This window comes from Tachysurus vachellii, chromosome 7, assembly GCF_030014155.1.
Source record: "Tachysurus vachellii isolate PV-2020 chromosome 7, HZAU_Pvac_v1, whole genome shotgun sequence".
Classification (NCBI taxonomy): domain Eukaryota; kingdom Metazoa; phylum Chordata; class Actinopteri; order Siluriformes; family Bagridae; genus Tachysurus; species Tachysurus vachellii.
This window is the reverse complement of record NC_083466.1, coordinates 12,132,104-12,145,785: the sequence shown is the minus strand read 5'-3', so window position 1 is coordinate 12,145,785 and position 13,682 is coordinate 12,132,104. Positions and strand designations below refer to the sequence as shown.

At 37.3% G+C, this 13,682-nt stretch overlaps 1 protein-coding gene across 1 annotated transcript; it reads right to left on the bottom strand.

Annotated features, from left to right (window-relative positions):
- Window positions 1-4,525: 4,525 nt before the first annotated feature.
- On the bottom strand, window positions 4,526-6,497 carry LOC132848540 (histone H2A.Z). The gene is made up of 5 exons (XM_060874348.1): window positions 6,384-6,497; window positions 5,990-6,067; window positions 5,615-5,728; window positions 5,063-5,192; window positions 4,526-4,869 (listed from the first exon to the last, which is right to left on the bottom strand). The coding sequence occupies exons 1-5, from the start codon at window positions 6,384-6,386 to the stop codon at window positions 4,808-4,810; spliced, it is 387 nt and encodes a 128-aa protein (XP_060730331.1). The 5' UTR covers window positions 6,387-6,497; the 3' UTR covers window positions 4,526-4,807.
- Window positions 6,498-13,682: the final 7,185 nt, after the last annotated feature.

Here is a 13,682-nt window from a genome sequence, read left to right as displayed (position 1 = left end):
CACTACAGAAATTTAGAGATACCAGTAAGACTACACCTCAGGTTTTTGGACTGGGGAGGGAACCCACTGTTTTCATCAGTTTTGTCTGAAAAAACTTTTTTTTTTTTAATGTAAAATCACACATGCATATTTAGTCCTTATGTGGTTGTATGGGTTCATGTCAGTCTTGTTTAGTAAATATTATATAATAATTAAGCATTTATGTTATATGGGAAACTAATATACGTTTCCGTGTATTTAAATCTTAAAATGCATTTGGGGTAATCTATCCTTCTGAAGTATTTGCATATAGAGATCTATCATACAGTCATATGCAAAAGTTTAGGAACCCCTGACAATTTCCATGATTTTCATTTATAAATATTTGGCTGTTTGGATCAGCAATTTCATTTTGATCTATCAAATAACTGAAATACACAGTAATATTTCAGTAGTGAAATGAGGTTTATTGGATTAACAGAAAATGCGCAATATGCATCAAAACGAAATTAGATAGGTGCATAAATTTGGGCACCCCAACAGAAAAATCACGTCAATATTTAGTAGAGAATCCTTTAGCAGAAATAACAGCCTCTAGACGCTTCCTATAGCATGTAATGTAAAAGTACTAGAAAGCAATACTCGAGTAAAAGTACAAGTATCGTACTAGAAAAAGACTTTGGTAGAAGTGAAAGTTACATTTTAGAATATTAAGTAAAAGTCTTAAAGTATCTGATATATACTGTAGTTAAGTATCAAAAGTCATTCTGATATTTAATGTACTTAAGTATTTGAAGTGGGGGGCACGGTGGCTTAGTGGTTAGCACGTTCGCCTCACACCTCCAGGGTCGGGGTTCGATTCCCGCCTCCACCTTGTGTGTGTGGAGTTTGCATGTTCTCCCCGTGCCTCGGGGGTCTCCTCCGGGTACTCCGGTTTCCTCCCCCGGTCCAAAGACATGCATCTCATGCATCTCTGGTTGATTGGCATCTCTGGAAAATTGTCCCTAGTGTGTGATTGCGTGAGTGAATGAGTGTGTGTGTGTGTGTGCCTTGCGATGGGTTGGCACTCCGTCCAGGGTGTATCCTGCCTTGATGCCCGATGACGCCTGAGATAGGCACAGGCTCCCCGTGACCTGAGGTAGTTCGGATAAGCGGTAGAAAATGAATGAATGAATGAAAGTATTTGAAGTAAAAGTAAAAAGTTGTTTTTTTTAACAAGCAAGCGGTTAGAACTTTGATTGTGAACTTTATTGTGGCTTTCTTATAGTAAAGCATAAAGCATATTCAGGGTTCCCATATCTTCTTAATCTCACTCATCAAATCAAAATCACAGTCTTTTCCAGGACTTTTCAGGCACAATTCTCTTAAATTCAAAGAACAGCATATTTTTAGAGCTGACAAAGAAAAAACAAACAAACAGAAATTTCACTTTTGTATGAGAAATGAAATAAATAATTCTTTAAAAAAACAAACAAAAAAACCTGCTGGTACACACACACACACACACACACACACACAGGCCACCTATGTCCAGCAGCTACTAATACGGTGGTCATTAGTTGAAACTGAAAAGGTGTCTGTTCATCTTCAAAAGAAGCTGGTTTTCAAAGTTGCCAGAATTCAGTCTTACTCTCTTCTCGTCATCTACGATAACGGGAGGTCCTCCAGTAGGTGCTTCCATGGCGTTTCAGTTGTGCTTCCTCCTCCTTTGGCAACATTACGCTGAAATAGAGCGTGCAGAGCGTAAAGTAATCTAGGAGCAGTGATTTGCCAAACCTCCCTTATTGCAGTCGCACACATTTCTTCTGATTTTATTTTGTAGTAACGAGTAACGAAAATGCTTAGTGGAAATATAACGGAGTAAAAGTATACATTTTATCTAGGAAATGTAGTGGAGTAAAAGTGAAAGTTGACAAATTTAAATAGCAAAGTAAAGTACAGATACGTGAAATTTCTGCTTAAGTACAGTAACGAAGTATTTGTACTCCGTTACATTACAACACTGCTGGATTCTAGATGAATGTATTTGGGACCATTCCTCCTTACAAAACATCTCCAGTTCAGTTAGGTTTGATGGTTGTCGAGCATGGACAGCCTACAGATGTTCAATGATATTCAGGTCTGGGGACTGGGATGTCCATTCCAGAACATTGTACTTGTTCCTCTGCATAAATGCCTGAATAGATTTTGAGCAGTGTTTTGGGCTATTGACTTGTTGAAATATCCAGCCCCGGCATAACTTCAACTTTGTGACTGATTCCTTAACTTTATTCTCAAGAATCTGCTGATATTGAGTGGAATCTATGCAACCCTCAACTTTAACCAGATTCCCAGTACCGGCACTGGCCACACAGCCCCACAGCATGATGGAACCTCCAAATTTTACTGTGGGTAGCAAGTGTTTTTCTTGGAATACTGTGTTCTTTTGCCACCAAGCACAACGCCCCTTGTTATGACCAAATAACTCAATCTTTGTTTTATCACTCCACAGCACCTTATTCCATTATGAAGCTGGCTTGTCCAAAAGTGTGTTTGCATACCTCAAGTGACTCTGTTTGTGGCGTGTGTGCAAAAAAGTCTTCTTTCGCATCACTTTCCCGTACAGCTTCACATGATGCACAGTGACACCATCTGCAGCAATTTGATGTTGTAGGTCTTTGGAGGTGGTCTGTGGGCTGTTTTTGACCTCTAACCTCCTTCACCACTCCAATATTTTACGTGGCCTGCCAATTCTGGCCTTAACAAGAACTGTGCCTGTGGTCTTCCATTTCCTCACTATGTTCCTCACAGCGGACACTGACAGCTTATATCTCTTTGATAACTTTTTGTAGCCTTCCCCTAAACCATAATGTAGAACAATCTTTGTTTTCAGGTCATTTGAGTTGTTTTGAGGCCTTCATGTTGCCACTCCTTCTCATGATTGGCTGCACTTGTCTATGAAGTTCAAGGCTTAATGAGCTCACCAAACCAATTGTGTGTTCCAGTTAATCAGTGCTAAGTAGTTACAGGTATTCAAATCAACAAAATGACAAGGGTGCCCAAATTTATGCACCTGTCTAATTTTGTTTTGATGCATATTGCACAATTTCTGTTAACCCATTAAACCTCATTTCACTACTGAAATATTACTGTGTACTTCAGTTATTTGAGAGATCAAAATGAAATTGCTGATCCAAACACCCAAATATTTATAAATGAAAATCATGGAAATTGTCAGGAGTTCCTAAACTTTTGCATACGACTGTAGGTAGCGTGTGGTCTCTACACAAGCAGAGTTGACCGGATTACACAGCACTATGACTTCAAACAGCTCAGTTTTCTTTATCTACTTGATTAGTTTTCAAGCCTCAATAATTCAATACTGCAATGCTGTCATTTGACCCAAGACCACACCCTAACATTGGCTTACATTCTGTAAAATATTTATATCTAAATGGACTGCTGTAAACAGATTGTTCTCTGCGGTGTCTCTGAGCAACTACGGTTAAATAAAAGAGCAGAGTTGTAACTGTACATATAGCTTTTGATGGAAATGACACAATATAACTTAAGAAATTGCATTATTTTTTAATTAATTTGAACTTTTTCCAGGAGATAAGGCTGTTTTACAGTGATCATATACACAGTAAAATCTAAAAAGCAACCGATAACTATCAGGATTACTTGTGATTACTAATATTCTAATCTTATCATTGTCACTTTTATACATCATAGCATACTTCTCTCTTAATCATAACCTAACCTAAGTTTTATATACAACTATTACATTAGTGGGCTAAACTTGCTAAATGATATTCAATTTATTTTCAGTCCAAAATAATTGTCAGCCACACAGACATTTCTGACTTACTGTGTCAGACTCACTTTACAAAATAATATAAGAATATATTTTTCTATAGCAACTCAAACATTTTTTAGCTGTGGTGAGCAGAAAAGCATTTCAGCATGTACAGAATGAAACCTTGAGGTGGACAGGCTACAACAGCAGATATCAGGCTACAAAACTTGAACCTGTCTCCATCAGGGACACCGACTCAACCAAACTGGACAGCTGAAAAATAGAAAGGACCAAGTGATGTTCAGATGTCCAGTCTTGGGTCTGTGCCAAGGATCACCTGATTCTTGGGTGACCTAAGGAACCTAACAGCCTTCTGCTTTTGTAGCCCATCCATCTGAACATTGGTTTTGAGCAATCTCTTCTGCCCACAAGAGTTGTAAAGTGTGATTAAGAGTTACTGCATTGTTCCTGGCAGGTTAAAACAATCAGGGTCGTTTGCACTGAGCTTTCTTCCTAATAAAGCATGTATAGAAACAGCTGCATGTGAAATTCCCAGATCAACCCTTGAAGAGAAAAAAAAAAATAAAAAAAAAAAAAATTTGCTAATCTGGGTGATGTAATATCAGATTGTTGCTCAAAAATCGACACAATTGCTTGTATTTCATTAGTTAATGAAGTATATGAAATTATGGTATCAATAATACAACATTCATTTAAAACCAGGTGCAATATGGCATTTTTCAAGGCAAAGACAACAGAGGCAGTTAATACAGTGCACTAAGTTTTATTTGAATAAAACCCACCAACTTTCAGGTTCAACACAAGTTACCAATTAAAAATCACAAAGCACACTACACTTGTCAAAAATAAAAATTGGCTTCTCTGAAGCCATGTTTTGTTTTTTGTTTGTCTGTTTAAAAATACCCCAGAACTGAGTAAATGCAAAGCTGAACACAAGGTAATGAAACTATCAAACTACACAAAAACACTTCTGAATTCTTCCAAAGCAAATCCTGAGACGCACCACACACACACGATTCGCTGGAAATGTTACACAGTCTTCTGTTGCCCCTTCTTTCCAATCAGAGATTTGTGAATGTGGGGGATGACACCTTGAATAAACAAAGAAGAAACAGTCCAGTATAAGATATTCATGCATCAAAAATAAGATTTAATGATCATTGTCTATAACCCTTTATCTAGTTCAAAAAATAATCCAACTCTATTATACTAGATATACATCTTCAATTTGGAGGATTACTGTGGTGTTAAATATTGCATAAACAAGATTATACATCAACTTACCACCACCAGCAATGGTTGCTTTGATAAGCGAGTCCAGCTCCTCATCACCTCTGATGGCAAGCTGCAAATGGCGTGGAGTGATGCGCTTCACCTTCAGATCCTTGGATGCATTTCCTGCCAGCTCCAGGACCTTAATGCAAGAGGAAGCTTAATGAAATCAGACAACAGCATAATCGGAAGTAATCAGACCAGCCACTTTTAAGCAGCTTGCCATTACTTCTGTGAGACATGAACAGCTTGCTCAATCCATTTCAATACCGAGGTGAATCTGAGCTGTTATTACAGATGCTTATTATGGACATCATCTGAAAAATAAATGCTTTCCCCAATTGCTACGTTTGCAGTAATGAACATCATAATCAAGTTAAATGTGATTCGGATTTCTTTAAATTCAGTGAATGGATGAAATTTTTACTTTTTTTAAAACCCATATTTCATAGAGTATTCAACTGGCTTGACGAGAACTGCTGAAAGTTTTTGGAAACTTAAAGCATAATTTTCATATTAACCCTGTTTAGTGTAGATTAACATGTACTTTTCAGGTGTCTGTACCTCAGCAGTCAGGTACTCGAGGATTGCAGCACTGTAAACAGCTGCAGTGGCTCCTACACGGCCGTGACTTGTTGTTCTGGACTTCAGGTGTCTGTGAATTCGTCCAACAGGGAACTAGAAAGCAAGAAAGTAAACAGAAGTTCAGGAGAAAAAAGTTAGACAAATATTCACAGTATAATAAAGCTGTAACGAATATTATCAGTCACTTATCCACATGAACAGTTATTCAGAATCACAACGAGCTTTATATTTCCAGACTAATATCATAAATTATTTTAAAATCAAACCAGTTCCTTCATTTCAAAGTCTAGACATAATTACACAACACCAGCTCTAGGTTTTAAAAACAAATGAAGATGTTTGGCGGTTACAGACCTGCAGTCCTGCCCTTTGTGAGCGCGAAACCGCCTTAGCTTTCGCCTTGCCAGAGTCTTTTCCAGCTTTTCCTCCTGCCTGAAACAACGGATTGTGAGAAAAGGTGCAATTTTAACACACAGTCGTTCGTTAACAATTTACCTGTCGTACTTTAGGCGAATGGAGTTAAAATGCGTTACTAAAAGCAGGCGAGAGTAACACATGCCCTTTTGGCCTGCATCACACAATTCACGTTAGCAACATGCTAACTAACGCTAGCTAAAATAACCCAGAGACAATAGCATGTAGGCTAAAAACACCAAAGGACACAAATATAATGAAATACTAACGAACTTCGGAAAAAGCGTGAAACGTAAAAAAAAAACCCCACGTAAATAATTAATAAATTCACTACCATTTCGTGTATATGTTTCTCGTAAAACGTCCAGACAATTCCAAAAGGTCTCGGTTTGAAACCGACTTCCCGCCTTCAGAGGGCTATATAGAGAGAAAGGCAGTACATCCGGGACACCGCGATCACAAAGCAACCAATCGAGCTTCGTCCTGCTGTCGGTCGTCATGTAAACTAGAGAAACTGTAGTCGTGTGCTGTAAAAATCTAAAACTATATTTACTAACACTGATAAAGTTTAATATTATTCGTATTTTATTGTTGTTTATCAAACTGCTTGTTACTACAGTGTAATTGGCTTAAAAAAAAAAAGTTAAGCCCATAATACTCACATTGTTTGGTTTATATACAGTATATAATGTTCAACGTCAACACACAAGACTGATATAGATCTACACTGAACTGCCTATTACAGTGAAAGTAACTATAAATAAAGATAAACGTCTGTTAATAACTCAGTAGGTGAGTGGTGTTACAGAGAATCGTAAAGAATAGTATATTACAAACAAACAAACAAACAAAGGTTCAGGTTTGGTTTGAACATTGGAAATGTCAGGCAATGTCAGTCTTCTGTATATTTTTGTAAGTTATGTTAAGGTAAATGACAGAATGTTGCATTTAAATACAGTTATGAAAGCTAAAATATATATGCCATGACCTATTTCTGCTTCAGAGTGACAATAAAAAGTCTAAAAACTTGATGAATCGTGTTGTGATCACTTAAACGTTGTCAATTAAACGACTAACAGCCACAAACAGACCGTTTCATGCCTCTTTATTCAGCTCTCAGTTGAATAAACGAAATGTGTCTGAATTAAAATGACATCTTTTTACAATCTCCGTCATCAGTGTCTCAAGGTTCTGGATCCATAAAATAATGCTATAAAATTAATTATAATAAAAATGTATTAGTTAGTTAGTTTAATAATCTGTAGCTAATTTACAGTATTTCATAATGGTATAAATTAAAAATGAGCAATATTTTTCCTCAGCAAAAGGCATAAAATCAACTATGCAATCTTTGAACAGAGATTCAGGCTAATTTAGTTCATATGTACTTCAATTTACTTTCGATCAGAGAATGTTCTTTGGTTGCTCCACAAGAGGGTGCAGGAACCATTGTAAAGACATCCTGCACCTGCTGAAACTCAAAAAGCAAATGGCTGAGAGCTAGAGTATGACATTTGACTAGAAGCCATGGTCTTTTTTATGTAACAGGGTTTCGTGTCATATGCTTTATTAGCCTTAGCATACAGAGACAGTCATGTGTTTACTATTCAAACAATCAAATGTGTTTAATCTATAAAGCATCTAAACTCTCCATGCACTTGGTGAAACTCCTGTACACCTTTATATAGTTATCTACTCAGCCAAGATAGATTGGTGGCTAAAGGTTTGTGGACATGCTTTGTGGAATTTACATTTTACTCAGTCCAATTTAGATGTTGAAATAAAGAGTTTCAAAAACACCATCTAACTGCTTTTGTGTAGTTACATTGCACAATGCCAGAGCAGTTCATAAGTACTTACATGTACATAACACTTAGATATTTAGCAGACACTCATATCCAGAGCAATGTACAAAATTTTAAACTAGTAGAAACTTCAGCATGTGATAAGTATTGCTTAAACCAAAGTAATAAAATTTCAGTACTATTTGTACTTGTTTATGTATAGTATAAAATGATATGAGGCAAATTCAGCATAGTGTACTTGAGACAAACAGTATGGAAGATTGGCATGCCACCCAAGGCAGGAGCTGAAATCTGTTACCGTCAAATCGCTGGCATAAAATTACAGACATACTTTAAGTACTCCCACCTACACAGAGGTACTGAAAGATATTTGGCTGCTCATTGCTGATCAAGCTGACTGTATTTCTCTCTCTCTCACTCTCTCGCTCTCTCATGCAGGCATGCAAGCACGCACACACACACACACACACACACACACACACACACACACACACACAGAGGGAGAAAGAAAGGAGACAAACCTCAGACCATGATTCTACATTCACACACATTTGCTCACACTGCCTCTGAGTCTCTTGACCCATTTCTGCTTATGACTGAAATGAAGGAGTAGTTCCTTGCACTGAGAAAATGTAATGTCCTTTTTGCAGTATTCTCTTACTTATAAGTCATTTATGACATCTGAAATAATGAACCCCAATGTTACTCTTGACTCTGATTTGGTCTGTATTATCTCAGGAATGATGCATGCTACATGTATTACATGAAAACAAAAGTAAAATGTCTTAGACAGACAGAAAGAAAGAAAGAAAGAAAGAAAGAAAGAAAGAAAGAAAGAAAGAAAGAAAGAAAGAAAAACAATCATCTCTGGTTGGAATATCACACAGTTATGTTTGATTTGATCTTTAGACTTCCCACTGAGATGTGACTTGACACACACATGCTGGAGTTCTCATCCTGATTTTCTCCTCAGAAACCTCCTAAATAACCCTGTCTGTCTCTGGGTAAGATTTAGAAAATGACTCTTAACCAGTATTGAATTTCATTACATAAATACTCTAAACTAACTATATACATAAATTTATAAATAAGTATGTTTTTCATGGCTTTGAAATAGACGTGTGACGTGTAATCGGGATATTCAATTCAAACTCACAATCAAATTTTATTTGACACATAGATTACCATACACAATAGAATATAGTGAAAAACTTTATCGACTGTCCCTGTCATGACAGTAGAATCAATAAGAAAAAAAAATAATGAATAAGTATTTCTATTCATTGCTGCTTTTTTGTAGAAACCAGTATTTGATGATTCATGTTCTGACTAAATTTAGGTCATTCTGTTTAGTGTTCTTAGTTTAAAATTATGTCATAAACTCCATATTCACAGATTTACTGTAGTTTCAGTGATTCCACACAATAACTTAAATATGCATTGTAATAGAATCTATTAGTCCCATTTAAAGAGCATTTAAAATATTTAGAAAGAAAATAGAGTTACATTTGGGGGCAGTTGCTCCTCTTATGACCTGAAACATGTTTAAATATAACGATGCTTCTTGTGTCCCAATTTTAGTCAGTTGACCTAACCCAAAAAAGACCTGCTGTGTTGCTTCAACACAGCCTGTCCTGTCCTTGTAGATTAGCATCTTGTACTGCATGCTGTGTTCTGTAACTGCCATGATCTGTAATGTTCCCCAGATGAAAGTTCCCCTTGAATAGAAGAGAAGGTCCTTGCTATGTTTTGTAAAATATCAAACCATTCTTTCAACATCATAGTCTCAGTGTTACTTTTTCCCAGTCTTTGCATTCTAATACTAAAGATGAGTATTTCTGGAAACATTTCTGTTTAAAAGAAACTATTAATAACCACTAAAACATATTGTACATCCTGATGCCAGATGTGGTGAAATAACTTGTGAAAGCAACAATGTACAATCTTGCCTACCGATTACTATCCTTCATGAACAAGACATTCCTCAACATGAATTTTTGCAAATGAAGAGTCAGGGTCAACTGTGAAGAAGCTCCAGAGCAGAGATGGGCAAAGTCAAGACATGAAGAAGCTCTTTTTGTCATTTCAACAATATACAGCTGGTGAATACACAGTAAAATGCAAACCTGGTGCTACATAAAACACAGATCTAAGTGCACTACACAGACTTAAATATTATGTAGGTCTGTGTAGTGCACTTAGATCTGTAGAATCATGTAGCATAGTTTGCATAGTACAAACTATGCTAGGGAGTACATTGCAATAACTGACAGTGCAGTATACTGTTTTATTATGAATAAAGTGGAGTAGTGAAATGCAGTGGATTTAAGTATCTAAGAAAGTTTTCAGCAAATAAGATGAAAGATGGATCAAAAAGCATTGTATTTATTCAAAGATCTAGCTCTTACATCTAGCATATACTGTAGTAAATCTAATATGCATTTCATTTTAATACTAACAAGCAATTTCAAGAGACTCTGGATATGTTTACTAGACAACAAACAGGTGATGGCTCAGTGTTGATCCCTACTTGCTACTTTTATTTGGCCCACATACCACAACAGAATTGTGGTGAAAAACTCTAGCTGTCTGCCAGAAAACAGATGTAATGCTTGAAAAGACCATGTCTCGATCATGTGATGGATGTGCATGAAAACTGCTTTACTCAATGTTCCTGTTTCATCTGGTAAGACGTCTCCAATTTAGACAATCTGCATTAAAGCAGCCCCAGATTTTCAGTGCCTTTAAGTAGAAACTGGAAAATAAAGGTAACGAAGATGACATGACTCAATCAGGGCCAGATTAAATTGAACCAAAAACTTAAATGTGTTAAGTAAGTGCAAGTTCTCTGTGCCAGGATATCCTGGCTAAAAATATCAAATAGGATTTGATATTTTTAGCCAGGATATCCTGGCACAGAGAATGCCTGTTCAATGCAGTGGACACTTTTATGTGGAAAATAGTCCCGATCATGGCTGTTTCTAAAGGTCAGTCCAGGACCAGCCCCCACACCACCATCATCACCAAAATCCACAGCCAGAACCATCCAAGGCCAAGAATTTGGTATATCTGTAGACAGAATGATTCATGAATTAATTCTTAAAATGACAGTTTGCCACTGACTGAAAAAGTCAACTGAAGCTATAAACACTTTCCATACAGTGGAATGTCTGTCTGCAATGCAGAATTGGTCATTATTAAAATCTTGATATATTTGGACAGAATCTCCAAAATATAATCAATTAGGTGTCACATAAATAAGGCTTTGTAGGGAAAACCAGGCTCCCTCCAAGACAGTTAAGAAACAGGAAGGAACAGGAACTTCACAATTTGTTTTGTTTCTACATAAACAACTGAATAAAGTCATATTAATGGATATTCTATAGTTAGGCTATATTGCATTTTAATGTTGGAAATTCCAGTGAATCCAGTGTCATAATTAACCTCCATTACACAGTCATGAACACAGAGTTCCTGTAAATTCCTACAAATGCATGTAAACACTAGAGACACCAAACATTGAGCCTTTATTTCTGTGTCAATCTGTAGAACATTTTGCTACAAAGCATAGGACAGGACAGGGTGTGTAACCTTTTTGCAGGGCAATATATTGACGAACAGTCTGTTCCTTACAGGAATGCAGTGCTGCATTGAGGCAGTGGAAATGAGAGCATCAGGCTTTGTGGCACTTATCATGTTGGTTATGAAAATCCAGTGTGATTTATTCTGTATGTTGAATATCCAGTACATTTAATTCTGGTATATCAACATCAAACAGAATAAACTGGAGATAGCTGGATACATATTGTCTTTATACTTATACTGTCTGTTCTTTATTTCTGCAGCGGGAAGCAGTTAAAGAATGATACTGTTGTCTTTTAGATTAGATTACCGTCTTTCAGAAACTTAGCAACAATCATTTGATAGGACTTGTGGGTTTAATGAGGACAGGCGATGTCCTTCCGCCGCTGGTTAAAGTGTTGCATAGTTTGGCAGACATAATGCTAAATCAGCAACGATATATTACACCAGGCTACCCTGCAGCTGCTCAGCACACACACACACATGCAAGCACGCATGCACGCACGCACACACACACACACACACACACACACACACACACACACACACACACACACACAAAACACCCCAACTTCCCCATAGCCAGAGCATATGCTGGTGTGTGTGAATCGGTTTTCAAATTCCTTGTAATCCAACCAGACAACGAATTTCATATCAAAGGTGAACTGCAGAACCATTCTCATGGGTGTAGATAAAACATTTGCCATTTGGAAAGGTAATTATGCAAATATGCTGATGTTGTTTAATATGATAAGACCAAAAGTCTTTCATCCCAGAGCATAAGCACTGACACACTTTCATAAGCTCAAAGCTCAAAGTCCCACCGCTCTGTAAAAGTTGAAGACTTTTTTTTTAACAGAGCATTGAATTAGTGTGAGATATTTGGAGGCAAAGAGACATATTACTGCAACATATTACTACAAAACAATATTTAAATATAAAAATATACATTTTTTTAGTTAAAAAGAAATGTACATTAACATTAACATTTATGGCTTTTGACAGACACCTTTATCCAGAGCAACGTACAAAATTGAAGTCTCTATTAATGAAGACATCAACACTGGTTCACTAAGTCACAGACTTAGATTGCCAGTGACCAGTTCAGCAGTGCTAGTGGAACAGAGGGAGCAAGGTGCAGTGTGAGGAGTGATAAATACTGTGAGGTAAGCTGGTCCATTTTTGGCTTTGTAGGCAAGCATCAGTGTGTTAAATCTGATGCGTGCAGCTACCGGAAGCTTTTGAGGTAGATCTGCCAGCAGAGAGTTGCAGTAGTCAAGTCACAAAATGACAAGAGACCGAATAAACACACACCGACATGAGTGTGTCACATTAACAACATGGGAGGAAAAGGACAGAAGGACAGTTGATTGTCCATGGTTACCCCAAGGCTGCGAGCAGTGGCCAAAGGGGAGATCAGAGAGTTTTGCAGGAATATCGCAAGATCCTGGCCTCGGGATGAATTACCTGGGATGACCAGCAGTTTAGTTATGCTGGGACTGAATTTCAGCTGATGAGCCATCATCCATGATGATACAGTATGTCTGCCAGACATGCTGAAATCCTAGCAGAAGCCATGGTATCTGAGTGAAGGAAACAGAAGATAACTTGTATAGTGGTGGTAAGAGAACTCATGTGAGGATATAACTTCAAGAGAGTGAGTATAGAGGGAGAAACGGAGAGGACCAAGTACTGAGCCCTGGGGGACACCAGTGGAAAGTCTGTGTGGAGCAGATATCAATCTCCTCCTTGTTACCTGATATGAGAGACCATCCAGGTAGGACGCAAACCAGTCCCATGCTGATCCATGAATTCCAAGACTCCTGAGTCGTGGCTGACTGTGTCAAATGCTGCCAAAAGTTCAAGGAGGATAAGGGATAGTTTATGGGTTTAGCAATTTATTCAGTCCTCTGGTGTCATTCACTCATGCATGTATCTCCTGTACAGCTTCGAAAGAATTCACCCATTTCCCACTGGTAAAACTTGTTTAGTCCCTCGTGAACTTAAAACTTGATTTCTGCAACTTGCTGGATGTCAAATATTATGGGCTACTTTATCTGTCCCCATAGGACATAAAACCCTGAGGGTTGCTTAACAAGAATATATGATTTCCCCTCATTTTTATTTAAATGTTTTGCTTGAATCTTAAGTCACTTTGAATGAAAGCATCTGCCTACTGAGTGAACAGCTAATGTAGATGTAAAAATTAGATCAAATGACTTAAGTAAAAATGTTTTATTGATGGC

Bases quoted from the DNA above. Each gene is read 5' to 3' on its own strand.
- LOC132848540 (XM_060874348.1), bottom strand. The intron at 5,729-5,989 runs GTCTGTAACCGC...CTTGCTTTCTAG, and splicing joins CACAAAGGGCAGGACTGCAG to TTCCCTGTTGGACGAATTCA. The intron at 4,870-5,062 runs GTAAGTTGATGT...TGTTTATTCAAG, and splicing joins AGCAACCATTGCTGGTGGTG to GTGTCATCCCCCACATTCAC.